Source organism: Neoarius graeffei, chromosome 13, assembly GCF_027579695.1.
Source record: "Neoarius graeffei isolate fNeoGra1 chromosome 13, fNeoGra1.pri, whole genome shotgun sequence".
NCBI classification, from domain to species: domain Eukaryota; kingdom Metazoa; phylum Chordata; class Actinopteri; order Siluriformes; family Ariidae; genus Neoarius; species Neoarius graeffei.
Genome location: NC_083581.1, coordinates 50497058 through 50524675, shown reverse-complemented (window position 1 = coordinate 50524675; position 27618 = coordinate 50497058). Strand labels below are relative to the sequence as shown.

Below are 27618 nucleotides of genomic sequence, written 5' to 3'. Positions count from 1 at the left end.
TTTCCTTAACTATATACAGTATTTTGAGGATTATTTTTTGATTATACCTACAGAAAAAAACCCATTGTGATTGACAAAGCAAAAAGAAAAAAATATCTAATATATAAACTCTAATAGTCCTAGTGGTTCTGTAGAGGCAGGATATCTTTTACCTTAACACATGAAGGCTTGTGGAATACAGTACCTTCATTTCATCTGGATGATTGTCTTCATTAGTTATTAGCATTACTTTAATCACTGTATTAAGGATTCTGATCATATTTTAAGCTTCCTCTCACTATACATATTCACAACCTATAACAATTATTATAGCCTATATTCATAAAAACCTCCACACAGCTGAGATGATGATAAAGTAATTTATATTCCACACTTCTCTGGCATACAGCTACAAAACCAGTCATCATGTAAAGAGGCTGGACAGCAACTAGAATTAATCACTATGTACAGTATATCAGTGGGAAATTTAATGACATGCAGGCCACTATTTGTCAGTGTGTATATTTCAACTGAATGTTTATACCCATCTGATATCTCATCAGATTTTTTTTTGTAGCGGCTGTTGCCTTTACATGATTCTAGTAAAATGTTATGGAAATTTTTGATGATTCGCATATACCAAGTAATAACATACCGTGTATAGATTAAAAATCTCTGGTATGAGCAGTGGGTTTGAAAAAGATGTAAAAATTTTGCCACTCTCAGTTATTTTGTGTGAAGAAAATACTTTCAATTACACTGGTATCAAGTCTGAGCCAAAAGTCTGTGATTATTATTTCACTATGGCCAGTTAAATGATTTCTTTTTCTTCTGTTTTTCAATGAGCACTTCTATTCTTTATAAACTGCAAAATGTCGTGATTAAATCATTAGTCATATTTTGTGCACAACAGCTGTTCCTCAAAATGTCACAACATGCTCCCGAGATTTGAGACTATAAGCCAAGAAAGAACACAATAACATGACTGAGACACTTTTTGAACATTATCTCATTGAACTACAGATGAGAATTTGTCATTGAGTCTGTAACACTTTTTAGTTCTTGTCTGTTATTAGATTTTCACTTTCTATGTGTGGCTTTCAGTATTGGTTTCTCTCATACTCCATGTAACAGTCACGGCAGTTATCACACCCGAGAGCTTAATTTATGGCAGCGCTTGTAATGGCATCAAAGAGAGAGTCTGTCTGTGAGAGATATGCACAGTGCCATTGGCGTAACTTTCTGTGAAACATTCACAGCATGTCTTTGTGCTAAGTGTTTTTCACTACGCTGAGAATTAAGGAGTAAATGCATATGTTTGCATGTCAGTAAATCAGCAGTGGTTCTGAAGGTGGAGAGAGCACACGGTTGTTTTTGTGATTAAGAGCAGTCTGAGGGAGGTTTGTGGAAGAGCGAAAATACTGTGTAGTACATGTGGGTGTAGAAAGCAATCAAAATATACGTTGGTGTTTGAACCACAGTTAAGTAAATTACACTTAAACATATGGTACATGCCAAATGAAAACCCTTGTCTTGCAAAATCAATAGGTTTATCCATCCAACTATCTATACCACTTCTGTCGGGGTCGCCGGGGAAAGCCAGAGCCAATCTCAGCTGACTTCAGGCGAGAGGCGGGGTACACTCTGGGCAGGATGCCAATCTATCGCAAGGCTAACACAGAAAGACAATCAACCATTCACACTCATTCACACCAGTGGGCAATTTAGAGTAGCCAGTTGACCTAATCCGCATTTAGACTGTGGAAGGAAAGTGGAGCACCTGGTGGAAACCCATGCAGGCACAGGGAGAACATGCAAACTACACACAGAAAGGACTCAGTTGGCCACAAAGCCAGAACCTTCTTGCTGTGAGGCAACAGCGCTAACTATTGCACCACCATGCTGCCCCAATAGGTTTAATTTCTTTTCTGTGGTTTCTGAACCTACTTGGCAAGTAGGACAAGTAAAAACAAACAAACAAACAAAAAATCTAACAGAATAGGTTTAGGTTCCTACTAGTGTTGTAGTCAAAGCCACCTAAATCGACACCAAGTCATGACTGAGACCAGAATGTATCGAGGAGGACGCAAGACAGAACTTTGAAGGGTTCAGACCAAGTCAAGCCCAAGATATTCAGTGCAGCTGCATGACCTTGAGAGTGATATTGCTTTTATACACCAGTTCTATAATATTAAGTGACATTTTAGACAAAATATGGCTAAATGTTCTCTTTATTTTTACTCTGAGAATGGAGATAGATTCTTGAGAAGCTACACACACTTTATAGTCTGCTGGCTAGTTAGCTAGCTAGCTCACATTGATTTGTACGATCCCGTTAAAGGTGCTTCCAGTAAAATTGGTGTTCCTTCTTCTTTTTCATCTTCATCTGATGAGCTTTCATATTTTAAGTAAAAGTTATATTCTTGAAAAGTATCATTTGCCATGTCTGCATGAGTTGTACCTGCCGAACACAGACAAATGGAGTAATACAAACAGTGAAACATCCCTGAGCTGTAATACTAAATATCAGTTCTCTTAAAACGCCAATTGAACAATCAAATTAGTGGACCATAACTAGCTAACAAAAAATAATGTATACTGTCCAGCCCTCAATAGTTTGCAATTATGTCTGGATTACCTGAATATGATCCACAATGTAGAGCATTCTTGAAAATGTTCATTTACAATATTTTGTCAGTGATGGTATTGCGTTGGTGTTGTGTGTGGGTATTACCATCACATCTTGGCACTTGGTGTGTCTCTGTTGTAGGACTGTAAGTACTCAGAATGTCAGAGAAGGGTTCCACTTCTGATGTGAAGAACGCCATGGAGGGAGACAGCAAAAGGACAAGAGATCAGGTAGGACCAGAAAGCAATGCAGTGGTGTCCAATGCAATATTACATGCTTTTCCTGACATTCAATGTAATATGATACAGCATACACAGGCTCAGTCAAAAGTTTGGTCACATCTATTTTATTGTATGGTTTTTTCATGGCCTTAAAGACATTTTGATCAAAAGGCTTGTACTTGAGATTTCATGTTGAGACAAATATAAATTATGACATTGATATATGGATTAATTTATAAGACAAGTATTCAAAATTATTATTGATGTTAAAATGCCCCTAAAACATAGTTTCCATTGAAAGTTTAGGTAAAGTGGAATGTAATGTATGGGAATGTAATTCTAAGAGTAAATGGATGACTGTAGGGCATTTCCTTGGGAGCTAATAGATTTTTTTTAATGCTTTTACAAATAGGACGAAAGAAAGTTGTCCTCTGTTAAAAGGTACTTTCTCCATTGAAGTACTGACTGCACTTTATCCAGCTTACTTGGATCCCTGTGTTTGGTGGTGGTTGATAGTAATTCTGTAAATGACTATCCATTTTTAGATATGATGCTGTGATGCTGCAGCACTTACAGTAAATTGTGCCATAAAAAGTGTGGTCACACTCTGATGTGACACATATACTTCTTTAACTGCTCTGTTTTTACATGGCAGTGCCAACATGGCCCACCCTGTTTTCTGTGTAACTGTATCTACCTGCTGTTGCTGTTGTGAAAGTAGTGTGTCAGCAGACAAGGGCACCTAAAAGTACCTGGCTGCCTTAAATATCTAGTTCATGCATCTCCAGTGCTGCTTTTAGATTTTCTGTACTCTTTGCATCTCCAGTTATTGGCATTATCTCATTAAAGGTCAGGAGCTGCTGTGCCACTCTGTTAGAAATATGACCCATAGATACAAAACCAGCACGTCATGTACTTTGACAAACAACTCTCTCTCTCTCTCTCTCTCTCATATTTGAACTGTAGGCAGCACACATTAATTTGCAGAGCTTCATCAGCCTCTACCTCTAATGAGGCTGCCAGTGACTCAACTGAAACATACTGCAGATCTCACCACTATATCCTTCTGCATCTGCTATTGCAGGCAGTATGTGTGTACATTTTTTGCTCTTGAATGAAATTGGTACAATGTGGAATAGTCCAGTTACTCCCTGTGCTGGATGAATGACAAAATGTTTTAGGATCGATTTGTCAGCTATATAGGGTGGAGGTTCCAGCATTAGTTTTGCTAAGGCAGCCTTCATACCAACCTACAGCATATTTGCTGCTGCTGCTCAATCGCAATCCTGCATTACATTCTGATTGTTCGAATGTGTTGATGGCAACCTAGCAGGAATCTCTGCTAGAGTGGGCTTATTACTCAAATTCAGAGAATCAGAAACAACCAGTGAGAGGATTTGAGCAGCTAAACCTTCTGTTCCAATGCAGCAAAGGTGCTGCTAGTTTTCTGTTCTTGCTGCAAAAAACATAGTGAAGGAGCTTACTGTTTTTCTTCTTAGTAGGCTCTGAAACCATTCCTGTTCACTTCACTCTCTACTCCAACAACTCAACATCAAAGGAAGGTAATGAATAATCAGCAGTATTCCCATAGTGCCTGAGGCGTGTTTCACATATTGTTCTTAACGTGATGCTGCAGTTGAGACAAATCTCTGTAAGTGCTTAAAGATGTGCAAAAAATGTGGGCCTTGCTTATATCCGTCATCCTCGTCCACCATGGAGTTGCTCAGAAAGATGAAAATGTGATGTGCAGGGAACTGCAGCTTTCTGTCAGTTCAAGACCCTTGACAAGGATGCTATAAGAAAGCTTATAATGAAAGCACCGACAAAGACTTGTTCACTTGATCCTCTACCCAAATCTATATTGAAGGACTGTCTAGAAGACCTTTTACCAATTTTGACTAAGATGTTAAACTTGTCTTTACAAACTCGAGAATTTCCTGATTCATGGAAAGAGGCGCTTGTCAACCCAACTTTGAAATGGCATGGGCTTGATACAGTTTTCAAGAATTACTGCCCAATCAGCAACTTACAGTTTGTATCAAAACTTGTTGAACGAGCGGTGGCTGATCAACTGTATATTTATATGAAGGACAATGGGTTTTTACCAATTCTTCAATCTGCCTACCGTCCCGGACATAGCACGGAAACTGTATTACTCAAGGTCAAGAATGACCTTCTGATGAACATGGACAACCAACGTGTTACCTTATTGGTTCTACTAGACCTTAGTGCTGCTTTTGACACGGTGGATCACAGTGTTCTACTCAACCGCCTTTCAACAGACTTCGGCATATCAGAAATCGCATTAAGCTGGTTTGAGTCATATCTTTCACATAGACGTCAACGTGTGACCATTGAAGGTGTCTTCTCTGACATGTTTGACTTGAAGTATGGTGTTCCACAAGGAAGTTGCCTGGGTCCTTTGTTGTTTCTACTGTATTCAAGCAAACTATTCAGAATCATTTCTAACCATCTTCCTCGAGCCCACTCATATGCAGATGATACCCAGTTGTATCTGGCGTTCAAGCCTGGCGATGACACTGATGAACAATCTGCTATAGCTTCAATAGAAGCATGTATTTTGGATATACATAAATGGATGTTGTCTGATAAACTCAAATTGAATAGTGATAAAACAGAATTCTTGCTGATTGGTACTCAACCTCAATTGGAGAAAGTTACTGTCACGAATCTGTGTATTGGAGAATCTATAATTGACCAATCATCTTCTGCTGTAAAGAACTTGGGAGCCTGGTTTGACTCCCATTTGAACATGCATGAACATATAAAAAAAACATGTTGTTCATCGTTTTACCACCTCTACAATATTCGTAGAATTAGAAAGTATTTATCTCGTAATACAACAGAATCGTTAGTTCATGCTTTTATTACAAGTAAATTAGATTATTGCAATAGCTTATTATATGGCCTTCCTGATGTACATATTACTAAATTGCAGAGAGTACAAAATGCTGCGGCCAGGCTTGTTGTTGGACTTCCTCGTTTTTGCCATATTACACCTGTATTATTTGATCTACACTGGCTGCCAATTAGGTATCGTATTCATTTTAAGATCTTATTGTTAACTTTTAAATGTTTACATGGTTTGGCACCACAATATCTATCTGAATTAGTTTCTGTTTCTAAGGCTCCTAGATATAATTTACATAATCACAAGGGTACTTTGTTAGTTCCAGCCAGTGTAAAGTGTAAAGTAACATTGGGTGATCTGGCTTTTCAGTCTGCCGCCCCAAGCTTTGGAATGCACTTCCTATAGAAATCAGAAATGAACAATCTTTAGCTAAGTTTAAATCGTATATTAAGACGTATCTTTTTGAATTAGCTTATAAACATGATTAGAATTTTTTATATGGATATATATTTTACAAGTTTTTATCCATTTATATATGTAATTATTATAGTGAAATGTAATTCTTATTATTTATTTGTTAATCTTAGTTGCATGTGCGCATGTGAGCATATCCACATGAAATATGTGCATTATAAATAAATATTAAATTATTATTATTATTACCTTTTATAGACAATCCATATGGGGTTATAATTACAAGATGAGACCTTTTGCTATTTATACTGGGCGAGGAAGTGAACATATGAGAAGACTCCATTAGTTCCGAAGGAAACCATAGCGAGCTAAAAACGTAAGAAAGTAGAACAACCAAACAATGTCTCAAGCTCCCAAATCCCAGGTGACTGATTGAGAGAACCTCAGAGTGTGTGCAACGTTGCTTCTTCAAAGAATCTAAAGTATAAGAGCATTTTAACACAGCCTAGTAACCCTTAGTATTTAATAGTGCCTTCATAGTGTCATTTTGTCTACTATTATTTTAATTGTGACCAATTAAGTTTTATGTTTAGATCCATTGATACTTTTCTGGGACAATTCTCAAACTATGTTAAAGGACTTTTCAAATGCTGTACTTCATATACACTATATGGCAATTGATTGTACTGTATACAGTATGTGCTTTTGCATTTTTAGGATCACGACTCAAAGATGTCTGATGAACATCGAGATACAGATGACTCATCTGAGAAAACATCCAGCAGGATGTCCAGATCCCCACAGAAATCCTCCAAGAAACCAAAGACAGTGCCGGTGAAAGTCATGCTGTTGGATGGATCCGAATATGAAACTGGAGTGGAGGTATGTATGGCAGTTGCTGCCTTATGTACCTTAGTGTGTGCCTGGCACAACTTTCACATTTTATTTTTTATACATGAAACCCACTACATTTAGGCTAAGGTCAATTGAAATCATCTGAAAGGGTTGGGTGTTTTTTTCTTCACAGACACATACATACAATTTTCATCTCATCTCATTATTTCTAGCCACTTTATCCTGTTCTACAGGGTCGCAGGCAAGCTGGAGCCTATCCCAGCTGACTACGGGCGAAATTGTATTACTTTTACTATTAGTGTGTGTTGCTTATCAAGCACAACAGTGATACTGGGTCTGTGGACCATGGATTCTTACTAGCGTACCTTTTACTAAACCTTGTAATCTATAGTTAACCACTATAATTAATTACATTTTTTTTAATAACAGTTAGTCAGTTTGTGTTAATTATCCACTATACCAGAGATTCCCAAGCCTTTTGAGCAAACCAGTCCAAATGGACATGGTGAATGACCATAAGCCTTTACCACACTAATTTTTTTTTAAATTCCAGGTTTATAATATATACACTTTATAATGTCAGTAACATATGTAGTGCATATATTAGGTAAGTAACTAAGAACAAAACGAATTTTCCTTACACTAACTGTCCAGTTTAGTGGGAAATGTTGTGTTGTTATAGGAAAATATAGGGTGTGATATGGGCTGATGTGAAGCAGAGGAGCCTTATGTATACCTGACACATGATACTGTGTGCGCATGCAGAAGCAGCGGCAACGTGAGTGGCATTGTTCACACACTCGCTGCATATCTAATGTACATCTGCAAGGTTTAAAAGTGACATTCATGAGATGGCACCTCAGATCCAACACATCAATGTCCATCAGGTTTCCAAGTTGAACTGTATACTTTCTTTTTCATGCACAGCAACTTTAAAACACACTGACAAGCTCTGTTGCTTTCCACTGCAGTCAGGATTATTGTCTTCTCAAATCAAAAACTCTGACCTTAGTGGACGTTCAAAGGTATTTACTAAACTAGGAAATTCAGAAGACTGTTATGCAAAATAGACCTTTCTGTAGGTTTGAACGCTATATTTAACTGTAGTAGGAAAAGCTGTTAGAGTTCATACTCAGTAATGGTCTTAGCACCATTGCAAATGCTATTTTGTGTAATTGCTGAATTACCCTAATACACTTTGCCAGGATAGTAAAAAGAATAAAATAACACATACCCTATTAAGTTAAATGTGGCTTATCTGAATGTGACTCATAGTAGCATCTAAAATCCATCTTCAATGAGATTGCGAGTGTCTCTCACAACCCCCCCCCCCTTAATTTATTTTTTATTTTTTTTAAATCACGGGACTCCTAGTTTCAGAACCCCTGCACTAGACCCTAATCAGGAGATAGTTACTGACCATGGGTGTACTGTTAGATGGATATGCTCTCCCCAGTGGTGACAGATGACTGTACATGTCATGTTCTCTGCTCTAGGCAATCATATGGGAGTTGGGCAGATTTTTATGGAGATAAATTTATGGATATCCCTACCCTGTCTGATCTCCAGGAAGCACATTCACTGGCTGTAAATTAGAGCAGTGCCAGCCTGTCTTGCTCTGGGGTTTTCCCCTTCCTGATGTACTGTATTATATTGGCTAAATACTTAAATTGAAAAATTCCTAGCACTTATTCAGTGTTGCACCTGCTGGATCATCTCACTAGAAAGACATAGTGACCATTCTAAAGGTCAAAGGGCACCTGTGCTCTCAACCACTAACTAAGTAGGGGGTGAAAAATAGTAATTGTACCACATTAGTCTTGAAAAGGAAAATAAAATTATAGAGGTGTCAAATTAGTAGTCTGTGTGCAGCCAATTGTGAAAGTAGTGCTACTGTCTTTAAAAAGAACAAAGAAATAGGGGGCTCCGTGTGTGTGTGTGCGTGTGTGTGTGTGTATTGATATGCACAAGGTGTAGCAGCATCTCTTCTGACTTCACCGACAGAAGTAACTGAAGTAACAGCTCATTCATATTCTGATTACCCCTATTAGAATGTGCTGAATGCGTGTACAGTACTTGAAGGGACAAATTATTTTTCCCGGTAAAAAGATCCCCCACTGGTAATTGACTCCTCAGTCCAATTTGATTCTTGGGCTCACGTCATTAATACTAATGAACTACTGGTACATAATTAACTCTCTTCTGCTGCACAAAAAGAAGCCTCTAACTTTGTCTACACACACGCACATGAAGTAGATATCAGGCACATTAAATTATTAAGGCCTGGAATAAACATAAGGGAAGGACTACATCAGGAGTTTCATCAATTAATTCCATAAAATCACCACATTCCTCACATTTATGCCTAAAGACATGCTTGATATTTAGCATAAATATGAATGAATAAATATCATGTCGTGGACAAAAGTAGTAGTATACAGAGAACATTATACATATTTAATCTTTAGTTCCATCTCATTTGTATTTGAGAGCGATAACCATGCTTTCTGATCAGAAGGCCATTCAGATTATTCAGTAATCACCCTTGGCAACAAGTGTGCTCAAATCTCTTGTGTGGAATCTGCAGTGAAGCTCAAATTTCATTCACATGTCTGGATGGCTTCGAACAATTGGAAGTGTTCGGAATGACTGCTAGTAATATTACATTTGTTCTTAAAGTCCACTTTAAATTGCTTATGTGATCTCCTTTTGCTAACGAAAACATGACTGTCGAAGTTTTTGTACACTTGGAGCCCTGGGCATGACTCCCCAACCTCTCTGTATAAAACATCGGGTTATGGAACTCTTCGAGGTAGGAAGGAAGCACGCAGACACAAAAGGGAGAAAAGCCCTTCTCGTCACTTCTGTTTCCATGGAAACAGCTGCTTCTTCTCCCTGTTGCTGTGGGAACTGTGGTCCCTGGGCGGTGAATGCTTGGTCTTTGTAGAGTGGCACTTTGAAAGCCGGCATCTTAAGTACTTTGCTTCTGCCACCGCTTTTTGCAGTATAGCCTTGAGGTCATGACAACATTATAGTGCATAGCTATACTACATGATATATTTTTCTGACTATGTATGTGCTTACTGTTCAGCACCGCCCTGTTCGTCCAGCTGAATCCATCATTACAATAAGCAAAGCTTTATGCTCCTGAAATGCTCCTCAGATTTGAAAATGCTACACTGTTCTCAGTAGATAGAGCTACTGTAGTAGATACACTGTAGATACTGTATTTCTTACCATTTTTCTCCGAGGAAAATTGGCTGAATTGTTTACAAGGAAATAGACCAAGGTCCCAATTAATATCATATTACATGCATGACTAATAACTGCTAGAATTAATCTCTCTCTCTCTCTCTCTCTCTGTTTGTATTTGATGGTGGTCAGGACAATATATGTGCCAAGTATGTAACAACATTATGCTTATATACATACATACTGTGAAATATATGGTTTTTTTTTTGTGTGTGTGTGTGTTGTATGTTTGCCGGGGCAGAAATCCTGTAAAGGTCAAGTCTTGCTGGATCTGGTGTGTGAGCATCTGAACCTGTTGGAGAAGGACTACTTTGGCCTGACTTTCTGTGATGCTGACAGTCAAAAGGTTGGGCTTCATACACAATACCACAGGGCTAAATCCACAATCAGAAAAAAAAAAATTACTGATATTTAACATAAGCATATATACAAATTTAGGACTCAAAACAAAGTACTGTAAGAGGCTTTTTCCTCTTTGTTTACTGCCTACCTCTATTACTGTTTTAATGTATATCACAGTTAAGTTTTAGTCTTCTGTTTTAGAATTCATTAATACTAATTATTATTAATTATTGCATTATTTCTGATTATTTTGTACTTTTGGACATATGAATTTGATTTTTCTACAGTTTATCATTTAAACGGCATATGTTTCCAATTTACACAGCTCTTTCTATATTTTCAGCTGACCTTATTTAGTGTTATTTACTATTTTTAGACTTAAGCATACATTCACCATCAACATTCCCACATAAAGCATTCCTCATTCAAACACCACACCATATAAATAAATGCATATAAAAAGGTGTTATGCTCATAAATTGCTGCCTGAGCTTCCTCTCTCTGTGTGTGTGTGTGTGTGTGTGTGTGTGTGTGGCTTTGTATGTGTGAATAATGGTGATCTACCACTTTTCAGAGAGCTTCAACCATAGTTTAATATGATCACCTTTTTAATATTTACGTTCTGTTCAAGAGTGACTCTAATGATGTTTCTTTAATATTTTGGTGTAATTAATTTGTTGAGAAGTAAACAAAATCCTGCTTGTGTTTTAATAACGTACTGACAATAGTTGTGATTGGAACCAGGGGTCACACAGTCAGGTTTGCCGTGTCGTGATGATGATACTAAAATGGTGGTAAATCTGGAAGAAATGTTTACTTTGGGTAATATTTACCCATACATTACCATGTATATCCTGCAGAAAGTATGTCAGCAACCATTAAAAAAATAAGCTCTAGGATGCAAAATCCTAGGGTGCAAAATCTGTTAAACTATATTTCCTAAGGTGCATACACTAATATGGCGTTAGCTATGGGGGAGAGGGCTGTGTTTAATTATAATGGGTGTGCAGTGTCGTCAGTAATATGATTATTGTTGTTAAACGCATGTATCAAAAGATGGCTATTGTAACCTACACAATTCCACCAACTTTTGATAAAAAGAAATCCTATGAAATTTGGGAAAATTAATTTGTAATGTGGCGATGCATTACAGAACTCACCAAAAAGAAACAGGCTTAGTTATACCCTTGTTGCTAACTGGAAGAGAGAGCAATGGACGCTGTCCTAGTATACTCTCGGAGAACTAATACAAAGATGATGGAGTGAACACAGCATTAGAGAAAATGGACTGACAAACTGCTACAAGGAGGTGATGCATCCGTTAGATGCAAACGGAGATGCTGCATGTCACAAGCATAATGCTGGTAAGAAAGAAAATTAGTCACTTACTTGGCACAGAATCTCTAGGTAGGTATGATGAAAATGTCAGCCAAACCACATGTCACGAGACAGAAGATTGCATATACAAAAAGAAGCATGTGAAGTCGACAAAAGATGTAGAAGAGTGGAATATTGTGCTGGAATCACTGGAATCAGCTGTCATTGGCACAGCTTGTACCAGACCAGTTTATGGAGAGAAATTACTTGATCTTTATATCAGGGAATTAAACAAAGATGAAATCTAAGAAGTAGAATATGAAGAGAGTGAAAAAGCTTTCAGGTTTGGTGATGGAAGGGTTTTGCATTGAAATTCTAGCCACAATGGGGCAAACTATGTGTTAGACAGAAACAAAACAGTTCCACTGAAAAGGGCAGATACAATCTTAAACATTGAAAATGACAAAGCCATAATGTTCCAGCAGTCAGTTAAACTTTAAATGACCTCTTTGAGATCTTGTGTTAACAAATATGGAGATTCCTGATGAAAACAAAATTCATGCGGAGGAAGAGACTCTTACTCGAACAAATAACATGACAGTAAAGGAACAAAAATAGAAACACAAAGTCCAACTATAAGCAGCTTGGCTAGGGTCAGCATTAGTGCAACTCGGTCAGCTTTCTGCTGACTGACTGAATGAACAATCAATCAATAGCAGTAAATAAACAGTAAATAAAAATATAAAAATAGGTTTAATAAATCATTCATTTATTTAATAGGTTAAAGCAAAAGAAGAGTAGGTCAAAGTTTATTTACACTTCTTTGATACTGATTTTAAATATGGAAGCATGTGAATGGTGAATGAATCATCTCATCTCATTATCTCTAGCCGCTTTATCCTTCTACAGGGTCGCAGGCAAGCTGGAGCCTATCCCAGCTGACTACGGGCGAAAGGCGGGGTACACCCTGGACAAGTCGCCAGGTCATCACAGGGCTGACACATAGACACAGACAACCATTCACACTCACATTCACACCTACGGTCAATTTAGAGTCACCAGTTAACCTAACCTGCATGTCTTTGGACTGTGGGGGAAACCGGAGCACCCGGAGGAAACCCACGCGGACACGGGGAGAACATGCAAACTCCACACAGAAAGGCCTTCACCGGCCCCGGGGCTCGAACCCAGGACCTTCTTGCTGTGAGGCGACAGCGCTAACCACTACACCACCGTGCCGCCCCGTGAATGAATCAGTAGGTAATAAATAATTTGAAGACAAATATGTAAAAACAAGAGATAGATAGATAGATAGATAGATAGATAGATAGATAGATAGATAGATAGATAGATAGATAGATAAGGTTGCCCTTGTTATCGAGCTACTTTGCGAGCCTAGCTGCATCCAGACTATCGACTGATCAGACAAAGTCAAGCAGACATCCTTTAATGTCTCCAGCTGGAATTGCTTCTCTACTGACACACACACACAAAATCTTCATTTACATGCTAGTGTAGTGTCTGCCAAAGTTTCTCACTCTTTTCAGAAGTCCTTTTCCCAGCAGATTTAAGACAGCAGAAATGAAAATAACAAGCATTTTTAAACATTTAAAGTTTCAAGTCATTTCTATTTATTTACCCACATTTAATGTTTCCTCATTACTATGTACGGTAGCTTGATCTTGCATTTTCTTCTTCATGAGCCACCTTCTGTTACCTTCTAGCTGGGACATATCCCAAATGGATTCTGTTTCACTTTCTTTCTGCCCTACATGGGATGCAACATTGTGGAGCTGAATGCTCTACCTAATGCTGTCCTGAATAGTGAAGAAAGACATTTGAATTCAGAGACATAAAAGGTATAATGATGTGTGTGTGTGTGTGTGTGTGTGTGTGTGTGTGTGTGTGTGTGTGTGTTTCATTGAAGATTACAGTATTGGCACACTTGACTGTGTTCAGGAGCAGAAGCAACTGTGAATGTTTACCCTTCTTTATGTTCACTAAGCTTTAAAGTATTGTTCCTGTAGGCAGATGTGGGCCACATTTCATACTTTCTTCATTCTGAACTCATTCATGAATTGTCATAACTGCAGTTTGAGAATCATTCTGGGGAAAATGCAAGGTGGTTATCTCAGTGCCTTAGAAAGTAGTAAGCCTGTGGATAAAGTGATGCAACAAATTTGCACATACTCTGCCTGAGCAAGAGAATGATCCTGTTTAGTAGATGTTTTACTGGACCATCTGTGAAGAAACCTCAATAATTCCTGGTTTGTCTGTTGTACCTGTTGTCCCTGAGTTGAGCCTTACCATTACTCCAACTTATTGATGAATGGCTAAGCCCATAATTGTAGTTGAAAGCATGTTAGCTACCTGGATGATGGTAGGACATGAGATTTGTGGTATTAACTGATGATCCTGCAATAATTTATATGCAATCTATGACAGAGTTTGTCTTAACTGTATGTAGTAATTTGGTCATAGCACAGGTAGAACAAGTATTTCTCTATCCCTGTGTCTGAAATCGGTCACTTGTTCACTACTCCCTACTCACTATATAGGGAATTACTATACAGACGACTATATAGTGCGCTCATTGGTCAAATGAAAAAAATGCTTTCAGACACTTGTCCGTCACGCTGGTATTTACGTCATTAATGTTGCACAATTAAAATGTGCCATATCAGCCGGCTGGTGGGTTTTCAAAATAATAAATACATGCATGTATTTTTGTGATAAATGCATATTATACTGAGCATGTCCCACATTAATCAATACAAAGTACCTGCATCTTTCAGTTTTTTAAATCAAGGCAGACTATTTTCTTCTTTGCCGCTGCCTTTTATTAAGTAAAATTTGAAACTTTTAATTTGATTTCTTTCAACGCGACCGCAATGCATGATGGGATATATTGCTTTGGTTAGTGACCATCAGTTGTACACCACTTTTCGTGATGCACTGTGGGATACTTTGAGTGCACTATGTAGGTTGTAAATAAGCCTCATTAAGGTTTCGGACAGCACTACAAAATGGCGTCCCCACTATATAGACCCTTCCCACTGACGTCACCGGAAACCGGAAGTAAACAGACCCTGCGCCATATTGGAAGACCAACAAACTCGTGATCAGGGGGAAATAACGGCAGCGCGCGGAATTTAAACCCACGAGGCACTTGATTCATCATAAACCTACAATGGTAAACTTTTGTGCTGTGTTAGGGTGTTCCAACAAAGCTGATGGGAAAGGTGAAAAGAAGTCGTTCTTCAGAATACCAGCTGTGATTGAGACACAAGGGGAGCAAACTAAGGAGCTTTCTGCCAGGAGACAGAGAATAAGTGCATTACTGAGTGTCTGTGAGCAAAGGAGAGCCTGAATGTTGCAACCTCCCTATTGGCTGTTTGTAAAAATGTATCAATTGTTGCCCTTCATCGCGGACTCGAGAGCCGAGACCTGACGAGTTAGTTCGTTGGTAGCAGAACAAAATGTCTGGACACAAATCGGGTTTTCAGAAAAGGAAAGAAAATAAACGCAGGGTCGAAAATACAAAAAAGGAGGCAGAAAATGCAAAACGAGTTTTAAGGTAGGACAAATGGTTACTTTTCTGAGGCAGCCCGCCGTGGCTGCAGGCTTTCAGTTGTGTCATTGAATGGTTACTTTTCTGAGGCAGCCCGCCGTGGCTGCCTGCAGGCTTATTTATTATAGCCCATTTAGTTAAAATAGTTGATCTAAAGTGTTTATAGTTATAGTTATGTGATGGTTGTCCTCAGTGTTTGAACTATGCCGATATTTTCGGGGGGGGTCCCTTTTTTTCCCTGGGGGGGGTGCTTGCGCTTGTCTCGGAGCGCGGATCTCCAAACACATGAGAAGCCTATCTTACGCACATATCACGCGGACTCCACACCTCCACACACGCATCGCGTCTGAAGTCATAACTCATCAGGGGAAATCGTGTCCGCATTGGCATGTTCAAAAAACAACCTCGCGTCAAAAATGATACCACACGCAAGAAAAAAAACAGTCAGGCTACTCAACAACCAACCTGGCAGCAGCAGTCGTTGTCATATCGGTTTATTTTATCTTTGATGTAAACACAACACTTCGGGTATGCAAATGCTTCCCGTTACACACGATTGCTATGTCAATAAACATCATTTTGCCAATATTTTAGAGACCCCCCAACATTTCCCAAATCATGTTTTCAAGGGATCTCATGTCTGTTTCAGGGGATCTCGGATCCCCCGAGTACCCCCGTAGTTCGAACACTGGTTGTCCTGATTTAGACTGGTGTGGTTTTTTTTTTTTTCGGGGGGGGGGGTTTGCACGATGTTGCACCCGGGTCCAGATTAGGGCAGAACCGGCCCTGGCTACATTTCAGGTGTAGTTTGTTTTATGTATGTATGTACTTGCATAGATGTGTACTTGGTCTTCCAATATGGCGACTACCGAAATCTCACGGCGCGGTGACGTCATGCGGGAACCCTCTGTAGTGCCCTATAGAGATCTTGCAGTCACGTGACCGGAAAGTACACAACCGCCATCGTGTCGGTCAAAAACACAGCTGAATATTGCTGCACTCGTGTACAGAATGGATCAATTCAACCGACGGACTACACGGCTCATTTTTCTAATGAACAGATAACTAGATATATATGTCTAAAATAAACGATCTACAGATTTGTGACCCTTATGGCTTTCCGGACGGAGTTTTCACGACCGGATTTTGAACTGCCAGCGGAATACCCGGACGTGTATGATTACCCCATCAACTTTCCCTCGCTGTTCAGTGGTGAAGCACTGCGTGCTTATAAATCTCTGGACACTTTTCGCTACAGAAATTCAGGATTTGTCAGCGACTCAGATGTGGCATCTTGTAAGCAAGAAAATGATCCTCACTGGATGGGTAAGTCACTTAAGTATTGAGTATAGCACTGACCAGCCGATTATAGAATAGAATAAGGTAATTCCATATCGTCCGTGTTGTTTACATGGATCTGGCGTTGGAGAGGTAGAGGCTTGGCAGTGGAGGTTTGAGTAGCTGTTTTCTGAGCTTAGTCAACAGGCCGGCTCTGCCTGTAGCCTCGCTTCTGCTTTGGCTCCCGGCGCCGCCTCCTTCGCTTTGCTTCCGATAACAATCCACGGAGACCCCGCTGGTCTCGCAATCTGGTCTCGTCCGGAATGTTTTTTTTTTTTTCTCGTCCGGAATGTTTTTTTTTTTTTTCTCGTCCGGAATGTTGTGCATGCGATGGAAATCGCTACAAACCGTCATTTTCTGCTGGAAACCAATGTCCAGTAAGTCCATACGGTTGTAGTGGATATTGAAGTCCGGTACAGACGAACAACACACAAAAATACACACAAAAAACATAAAAACCGTGCACAGGTAGGGAGAGCTTGCAGCCGTTGTAGTAGAATTGTATATAGTAGGGTTTTCCAGAAGAAAAGGTAGAAGTAGAAGGCGGAATATGGTGTTTGACCGACAAGATGGCGTCTGTCACAATCTGGATCGGCTGTGACGTCACATGCAAGATCTCTATATAGTAAGTAGGGAGCGATTTCAGACACAGGGTATGTCTCAAATTACAAGAGCCATTTCCTCCTCATGCTTTGAGAAGAGAACATAAGAGAATGACTTGGTAGTCTGGATGATATTCTGAAGTTAAAGCTAGAGCGTAAAGCGCCCACTTGGCTTGACTGATATTCTGGATGATATTCTGAAGTTAAAGCTAGAGCGTAAAGTGCCCACTTGGCTTGACTGACCCCAAAATATTTTGCTGCACTAAAATGCATCAGATTATAGTTTGTCAGGATGGTGTTTAGTTTACATCACAGTTTCACTTGGCTAGGGAAAAGAAAGAAGCATTAAGCACATGGAAAATATTTGCCTGAATAGCCTCGTTTCTGACATAGTGCTGCTCTCACATCTATTTCAGAGGCACCCACTTCTATGACAGATGGAAGTGTCAGCTTTGTATGTTTCAAAAGTGATGATGCCATGAAGCACGTCTTTAACTGGCGGAAATTTGTACAGCCTCTGCACTAATTCTGCATCCAAGAAAGGAGACTGTGGTCTGATTTGACATAACAGGCTACCATGTAAACCTCTCAGTACTTATTTAGTATGTGTAATGTACTCATGAAGAGTGGCACAGTAGATTATTATGTCTTTGATTTAAACAACAAGTCACTTGAACGTCCACTGCGCCAAAACCCCAAAACTCCAGAGCTATCTTTTTAAATTCTTGCAAGAGTCTGGAGCACATCTTGAGCATATCTGGAGATTTTTTTTTTTTTACAATGGCGTGATCGGAGTGTACCCAAAATGAATTTCATTATACAGTATATGGGTCATAGTTTGAAATATCCAGGCAAAACCATCTCTGGATTCTGGGATATTTGGTGTAATGATCACTGACATATTCCTGAAATTACAAGGCACATAGCTAGACCATACATATATTGATGGTCATTAGAAGGAAAAGAGGAAGACCAAATATGATATTTATGGATGTGGTGAAAGAAGACATGAGGACGGTTGGTGCTACAGAAAAAGATGCAGAGGACAGGAGGAGATGGAGGGACATTATCCGCTGTAGTGACCCCTAACGGGAACAGCCAGAAGAAGAAGAAGAACTAGACCATACATCAACATATAAAGAAGCATTAGTTAATGACTTGCTAGATTTGCTGATCAGACCTGTCAGAACTGAGAACTGTTCAGCCAGGGTTCTAATATACTAAAGTAGGCATATCAAATGCCCACTGGCCGTGCTGTGAAAACTGTGCATGCAGACGCTCATTGAGGTTTCCAAATCCGTCAATGCTTAACTCTTGAATATTTTCTGTCGTCAATACTATCATTAAAAAGCTTATAATTTCTGCTTTCCAAAGAAATTTATCTCATTAAGATCTGTTCAGTACTTTGGGAGCAACGACAGTTATATATAACTGTAGTTGTATATATGTTTTTTATTCTGTTGGTACAACAGAATAAAAAACTCTGCTTGTGTGATATCGGGAAACCGCCAGTGCTTTTTTGAGTCATGGGAAAGTAGTCAGGCTCTCTGTCTCTTCTGATCGGTTTCTGACTGGATTACTCGTGAATATCAATCAGATAACTGTTATAGGGATGCTCTCTAGCTCGCACTGTTTCTGATGAAGTATTCAGCAAAATTTTCTGTCTGCTAGTTTTGATGTTATGCTTCACAGGAGACTTTGAAGTGATTTTTCATAGCTTTACCTACTTTTTTTTTAATTAAACGGATTCCTGTAAATAAATAACTATTTTAGAATATAACTGTAGTTGTTCTGCTAAAAAAATATTGAGATCTTGGTGGTCAGAATGATATTTAAAAAAACTGGAAATCAGAAACACGAGTGTCAATTTCAATTCAATTGATTGGAATTGTTTATTAAATGTGGCTCTCACAGTTGACCGTAGGTGTGAATGTGAGTGTGAATGGTTGTTTGTCTCTCTGCGATGATCTGGCGATTTGTCCAGGGCCTCTCGTCCATAGTCAGCTGGGATAGGCTTCAGCTTGCCCGTAACAGGATAAGTAGTTACAGATAATGGATGGATGGACTTTATGCAACCTTGGGTTATATAGATGTTTTTTTAATACGACATGTTATTGGACAGTGAAAGGAAATTGAAGAACCCACCGGAAATCCACATGGACACGGGGAGAACATGTTACGTGTGTGTGTGTGTGTGTGTGTGTGTGTGTGTGTGTGTGTGTGTGTGTGTGTTAAAGGTTGGATAAATATTCTCTATAGAGGATATGTTTCATATTTGATGTGAAACAGAGAAAATATAGAGGAAGACTCCAACCTGTAAAAACTTTTAAGGAGACTTTACAATGGGTCTGAGGTGACTGTATTGCTGTTGATTATTAATATACTGATCATTTAGTGGAACATATTACATTATTGCTTTTGACATCGCAGAGACACACTGTCACTATAATGAAAGGTTCGCCTCTCCCGATCATGTAAAGTGCTTAATAATCTCATGGGAGATTTTTCCTCCTTTCCTTTCAGAACTGGCTGGATCCATCAAAAGAGATAAAAAAACAAATTCGGGGTAAGTTTGGAAAAAAATAACTTTGATAGAAATAAATATCCTTACATTTTTTGCTTCATAACACTTTCTATGAATAATGTATTCAAAAACAACAACCACAACATATTACTATTACTGCTATTGCTACTACGACTACTACTATTACTACTACTATTAATAATAATAATAATAATAATAATAATTTTGGAATAAGCATGTTTTATTTTGTTAAAATCTGATAAAACATTAATAAAATTCAAACAAACATATAAACACAAAGTAATATAAATGTAAAAGGTTAATTTTTTTTTAAAGTAAATATAACCATAATACCTTGTAATATACTCACCTTTTGTTGTGACTTACTATTATAATGTGTACTATTATAAAGCACAGGCATTTACGAAGAATTATGTACAATTATGAATCTGTAAATGCCATTGTACAATGAAGTGTTACAATGCTTAGTAATCTGCAAGCACATCTGAAATTCTGTTTCGACTGTAAATTGCACACTTTCTTGCTCATTATTAAAATCCTTAAACTCGTCTTATTATTCAATTATTTGTCATACAATTATCAGTAACTGGCAGAAAAAGTATGTACTGATGAGTGTGAGGAATGTTAGTCGGGATCTACTGGATGGATCCTTGGAGTTTAAGGGGATAAAATCCAATACATTCTGGAACAAAATTAAACAATCATTTTGATGTTTCATCCTGCAGTTGTAAAATGTTCACATTTTATACCAAGTTAAAGATAAGCCTAAGCATGAAGTTGGGTTCATGAAAAGTGTTATGAAACAGTTATATTCCCAGACTATTTTAAAGTGTCAAGACCTTTTCTTAACCAACTTCTTATTTTGCTTGTCGGCTTGCAGTAGGCTCCTGGCAGTTTTCATTTGCTGTCAAGTTCTATCCTCCTGACCCCTCACAGCTGATAGAAGACATCACTCGGTGAGTGCATTGCATTTGCAGTTAAACCTTTAGCCCGGGCTTTTCACATCCAGCTGGTTGATCTCTGTTATTTTTTTCTTGTGCTTTTACAAAATACTCATGCAGTATGATGCAAAAATGTGACAATGTGCATCACGGAAATGTGTGTTTCATGTCGTGGAAATCAGCATTCTACGAAGTATGCATGTAATGAGGTTGCACTGTTGAAAACCAGCGGTCCCAATTTACACAACCCATAGAGTTAAAATATAGAGAGAGCATGCTGGCCACATAAACACATTCTTTCTTGGAGAGACAGGGAAATTGGGCGTTTGAGACAACTTTGGAGATCTATTTCTACTACTGAATCCCCAGGTCAGACAGGTTGTTTATTCATTCAAAATTTATTTAATTTCATTTTAAGATATATGCACTATACAGTGGTGCTTGAAAGTTTGTGAACCCTTTAGAATTTTCTATATTTCTGCATAAATATGAACTAAAACATCATCAGATTTTCACACAAGTCTTAAAAGTAGATAAAGAGAACCCAGTTAAACAAATGAGACAAAAATATTATACTTGGTCATTTATTTATTAAGGAAAATGATCCAATATTACAGATCTGTGAGGTGCAAAAGTATGTGAACCTCTAGGATTAGCAGTTAATTTGAAGGTGAAATTAGAGTCAGGTGTTTTCAATCAATGGGATGACAATCAGGTGTGAGTGGGCACCCTGCTTTATTTAAAAAACAGGAATCTATCAAAGTCTGATCTTCACAACACATGTTTGTGGAAGTGTATCATGGCACGAACAAAGGAGATTTCTGAGGACCTCAGAAAAAGCGTTGTTGATGCTCATCAGGCTGGAAAAGGTTACAAAACCATCTCTAAAGAGTTTGGACTCCACCAATCCACAGTAAGACAGATTGTGTACAAATGGAGGAAATTCAAGACCATTGTTACCCTCCCCAGGAGTGGTCGACCAACAAAGATCACTCCAAGAGCAAGGCGTGTAATAGTCAGCGAAGTCACAAAGGACCCCAGGGTAACTTCTAAGCAACTGAAGGCCTCTCTCACATTGGCTAATGTTAATGTTCATGAGTCCACGATCAGGAGAACACTGAACAACAATGGTGTGCATGGCAGGGTTGCAAGGAGAAAGCCACTGCTCTCCAAAAAGAACATTGCTGCTCATCTGCAGTTTGCTAAAGATCATGTGGACAAGCCAGAAGGCTTTTGGAAAAATGTTTTGTGGACGGATGAGACCAAAATATAACTTTTTGGTTTAAATGAGAAGCGTTATGTTTGGAGAAAGGAAAACACTGCATTCCAGCATAAGAACCTTATCCCATCTGTGAAACATGGTGGTGGTAGTATCATGGTTTGGGCCTGTTTTGCTGCATCTGGGCCAGGACGGCTTGCCATCATTGATGGAACAATGAATTCTGAATTATACCAGCGAATTTTAAAGGAAAATGTCAGGACATCTGTCCATGAACTGAATCTCAAGAGAAGGTGGGTCATGCAGCAAGACAACGACCCTAAGCACACAAGTCATTCTATCAAAGAATGGTTAAAGAAGAATAAAGTTAATGTTTGGGAATGGCCAAGTCAATGTCCTGGCCTTAATCTAATCGAAATGTTGTGGAAGGACCTGAAGCGAGCAGTTCATGTGAGGAAACCCACCAACATCCCAGAGTTGAAGCTGTTTTGTATGGAGGAACAGGCTAAAATTCCTCCAAGCCGGTGTGCATGACTGATCAACAGTTACCGGAAACGTTTAATTGCAGTTATTGCTGCACAAGGGCGTCACACTAGATACTGAAAGCAAAGGTTCACATACTTTTGCCACTCACAGATATGCAATATTGGATCATTTTCCTCAATAAATAAATGACCAAGTATATTACTTTTGTCTCATTTATTTAACTGGGTTCTCTTTATCTACTTTTAGGACTTGTGTGAAAATTTGATGATATTTTTAGGTTATATTTATGCAGAAATATATAAAATTCTAAAGGGTTCACAAACTTTCAAGCACCACTGTATGTGCATATATCTTAAAATGTGCAAAATGCACTATAGTACATTTTGTTTACAATATTATCCCTTCATTCATAGAATTTTTTATTGAGTTTTATGCTGACAAAAATTGTTTTGCATTGTTGATGATTCAGAAAGTCTTTTCAGTCACAATTTATTTCACGTCAGACTTTGTTCAAAATATTCTGAGACTTGAATCAAATGAGGTCAGTATTGTGAATCGAATCAAAGCATGACTGGAGTGTATTGTTACACCCCTAGTTTTTACCATATCTCCACATTCCTGACATTTGGTGTTCTTAGATAAACTCTCAAATATGACTTGTGTCATTAGCACATCATTAACCCACTAAACATAAGGCACAAGCCTGGATCCGGGTTGTTTTCTGAATGGTTGTGGTGCCTTTGTATCTGTGTGCTTTTAGGTATTACCTGTGTCTTCAGTTAAGAGAGGACATGCTGTCAGGACGCTTGCCATGTTCATTTGTTACACACGCTTTGCTAGGCTCATATGCTGTACAGGCTGAACTGGGAGATTTTGACCCAGAAGAGCATGGGCTTGACTACATCAGTGACTTCCACTTCGCTCCCAACCAGACACGTGAGCTGGAAGAGAGGGTTATAGAACTCCACCGCACCTACAGGCAAGGAAGCACACCAAAACACACACATTCACACCCACATGTCCTGTTCAAAATGGACAAAACATTTAAACTTCCAATTGTGCTAGCAAATATGTACATTTTTAGATTTTCATCTTTATAAAATACAATATTATAGCAACAGTAAAATGTACTTTTAAATTTAAAGTATATTTTCTCTTTACCGTGTCCATGTTGGCTGAAAAGATGGAGGTCATTTTGACACAGGACAAAAAAAAAAAATTTATATATATATATATATATATATATATATATATATATATATATATATATATATATATATACTGTACATAGATAAAAAAATTTTCATAGTTACAAAAACATGCTTTAAGATCTAGTTATTAGTTTCTTTTACCTTATTACTAGTGGGTTAAAGTGATTTTGACATAATCTCTAGTGAAATCTATTTTATTATTTCATTTTATTAGTTTCCCACAACAACAACAAAAAATGTCACCCAAGCAGAACACAAGAATTGCTTGAGAAAGCAATGTATTGAAAAATATAACATCGAATGATTGGTTCAGGGTGGTGTAGTGGTTAGCACTGTCACCTCACAGCAAGAAGGTCCTGGGTTCGAGCCCAGTGGCCAACGGGGGCCTTTCTGTGTGGAGTTTGCATTTTCTCCCCATGTCTGTGTGGGTTTCCTCCGGGTGCTCCGGTTTCCCCCACAGTCCAAAGACGTGCAGGTTAGGCTAATTGGAGGCTCTAAATTGACCGTAGGTGTGAATGTGAGTGTGAATGGTTGTTTGTCTCTGTGTCAGTCATGTGATGATTTGGGGACTTGTCCAGGGTGTACCCTGCCTCTTGCCCATAGTCAGGTGGGATACGCTCCAGCTTGCCTGCAACCCTGTACAGGATAAGCAGCTACAGATAATGGATGGATGGAAGGTTTTCTGTTTGTGTCAGGCCTGGAGGCATTAGCAGGCACACTAAGTAGAGCAGATGTACATTGAGTGGAGCAGAACCCCAGAGCTCCCTTATTACGACCTTAGCAGGCCATCCAAATGAAGAGGAAGTTTTTATTTTATTTTATTAATTTCCCACAACAACACCAAAAAAATTCACCCAAGCAGAACACAAGGATTGCTTGAGACAGCAATGTATTGAAAAATATAACATCAAATGATTGGTTCAGGGCAGCACGGTGGTGTAGTGGTTAGCACTGTCGCCTCACAGCAAGAAGGTTCTGGGTTCAAGCCCAGTGGCCAACGGGGGCCTTTCTGTGTGGAGTTTGCACTGTTTTACCCCACAGTCCAAAGACATGCAGATTAGGCTAATTGGTGGCTCTAAATTGACTGTAGGTCTGAGTGTGAGTGTGAATGGTTGTTTGTCTCTATGTGTCAGCCCTGCGATGACCTGGCGACTTGTCCAGGGTGTACCCTGCCTCTCGCCCATAGTCAGCTGGGATTGGCTCCAGCTTGCCTGCAACCCTGTACAGGATAAGCGGTTGTGGATGGATTGATGAATGAATGGTTCAGTGATTATACTTACAGTCCAATAAAACATAATACACAATACATGTGCTAGAAACAGTAAAACAGCAACAGAATAGGTATTTCAATACAACCCCGATTACAAAAAAGTTGGGACAAAGTACAAATTGTAAATAAAAACGGAATGCAATGATGTGGAAGTTTCAAAATTCCATATTTTATTCAGAATAGAACATAGATGACATATCAAATGTTTAAACTGAGAAAATGTATCATTTAAAGAGAAAAATTAGGTGATTTTAAATTTCATGACAACAACACATCTCAAAAAAGTTGGGACAAGGCCATGTTTACCACTGTGAGACATCCCCTTTTCTCTTTACAACAGTCTGTAAACGTCTGGGGACTGAGGAGACAAGTTGCTCAAGTTTAGGGATAGGAATGTTAACCCATTCTTGTCTAATGTAGGATTCTAGTTGCTCAACTGTCTTAGGTCTTTTTTGCCGTATTATGATGCGCCAGATGTTTTCTATGGGTGAAAGCTCTGGACTGCAGGCTGGCCAGTTCAGTACCCGGACCCTTCTTCTACGCAGCCATGATGCTGTAATTGATGCAGTATGTGGTTTGGCATCATCATGTTGGAAAATGCAAGGTCTTCCCTGAAAAAGACGTCGTCTGGATGGGAGCATATGTTGCTCTAGAACCTGGATATACCTTTCAGCATTGATGGTGTCTTTCGAGATGTGTAAGCTGCCCATGCCACACGCACTAATGCAACCCCATACCATCAGAGATGCAGGCTTCTGAACTGAGCGCTGATAACAACTTGGGTCGTCCTTCTCCTCTTTAGTCCGAATGACAGAGCGTCCCTGATTTCCATACAGAATTTCAAATTTTGATTCGTCTGACCACAGAACAGTTTTCCACTTTGCCACAGTCCATTTTAAATGAGCCTTGGCCCAGAGAAGACGTCTGCGCTTCTGGATCATGTTTAGATACGGCTTCTTCTTTGAACTATAGAGTTTTAGCTGGCAACGGCGGATGGCAAGGTGAATTATGTTCACAGATAATGTTTTCTGGAAATATTCCTGAGCCCATTTTGTGATTTCCAATACAGAAGCATGCCTGTATGTGATGCAGTGCCATCTAAGGGCCCGAAGATCACGGGCACCCAGCATGGTTTTCCGGCCTTGACCCTTACGCACAGAGATTCTTCCAGATTCTCTGAATCTTTTGATGATATTATGCAATGTAGATGATGATATGTTCAAACTCTTTGCAATTTTACACTGTCGAGCTCCTTTCTGATATTGCGCCACTATTTGTCGGAGCAGAATTAGGGGGATTGGTGATCCTCTTCCCATCTTTACTTCTGAGAGCCGCTGCCGCTCCAAGATGCTCTTTTTATACCCAGTCATGTTAATGACCTATTGCCAATTGACCTAATGCAGGGGTGTCAAACCTGATCCATAAAGGGCCTTGTGGCTGCAGGTTTTCATTCCAGCCATGCAGCAGAACACCTGACTTGGTTCATTCAATCAACTGAACTGTCTTCACACAGTCAAATACTTGCAGCCACACCCACCCTTGATTAAAGGGTGGGTGTGTCAGTTGATTGAATAAGCCAAATCAGGGTGCTGCTGCATGGCTGGAATGAAAACCTGCAGCCACACGGCCCTTTATGGATCAGGTTTGACACCCCTGACCTAATGAGTTGCAGTTTGGTCCTCCAGCTGTTCCTTTTTTGTACCTTTAACTTTTCCAGCCTCTTATTGCCCCATCCCAACTTTTTTGAGATGTGTTGCTGTCATGAAATTTCAAATGAGCCAATATTTGGCATGAAATTTCAAAATGTCTCACTTTTGACATTTTTCATATCTATTGTGAATACAATATCAGTTTTTGAGATTTGTAAATTATTGCATTCCGTTTTTATTTACAATTTGTACTTTGTCCCAACTTTTTTGGAATTGGGGTTGTACTTATTCATAATATTTGCATAAACAACTGCAATGATTGGGAGAGAAAAAGACTGAAATGATGATGAAACACCTTACTTTAACAAGTAAATACACATTATCATTAAATGGACTGATAAATTATACTCACTGGCCATTTTATTAGGTACACCCTATGCCTATGCCTGTGCACCTTATGCAGTATATCATCAGCCGATCCCTTGACAGCAGCACAATGCATAAAATCATGCAGATACAAATCAAGAGCTTCAGTTAATGTTCACTTCAAACATCAGAATGGGAAAAATTGTGATCTCTGTGACTTTTACTGTGGCAAGGGTGTTGGTGCCAGCTGGAGTCTTCTTCTTGAGTGTTCTGCCTGATGGCAGGTCTGCTCTGACAGCTTCAGCCATCAAAGTTTCTAGGAAAGAATTACAGTAGTGGTTTCCCGTTGCCTTCTACTGGATTATTATTGAGGTTTTCTCCTCTCAACCATTCACACCTATGGACAATTTAGAGTAGCCAGTTAACCTGGCCACATGACTTTATACTGTGGGGGAAACCAGAGCACCTGGAGGAAACCCACACAGACATGGGGAGAACATGCAAACTCCTCACAGGAAGGCCCCTGTCGGCTGCTGGGC

The 27618-nt window shown here is 39.1% G+C and overlaps 1 protein-coding gene across 1 annotated transcript in view; it reads left to right on the top strand.

The window, feature by feature from the left end:
* Positions 1 to 27618, top strand: part of si:dkey-178k16.1 (band 4.1-like protein 1) — a 79089-nt gene that overhangs the window by 29796 nt on the left and 21675 nt on the right. Inside the window, exons 2-7 of the mRNA XM_060936875.1 lie at positions 2750 to 2838; positions 6833 to 6997; positions 10464 to 10568; positions 19916 to 19958; positions 20818 to 20893; positions 23344 to 23562. Of these exons, the coding sequence (XP_060792858.1) occupies positions 2767 to 2838; positions 6833 to 6997; positions 10464 to 10568; positions 19916 to 19958; positions 20818 to 20893; positions 23344 to 23562 (680 nt within the window). The 5' untranslated portion in view covers positions 2750 to 2766. The remainder of the gene's footprint in view (positions 1 to 2749; positions 2839 to 6832; positions 6998 to 10463; positions 10569 to 19915; positions 19959 to 20817; positions 20894 to 23343; positions 23563 to 27618) is intronic.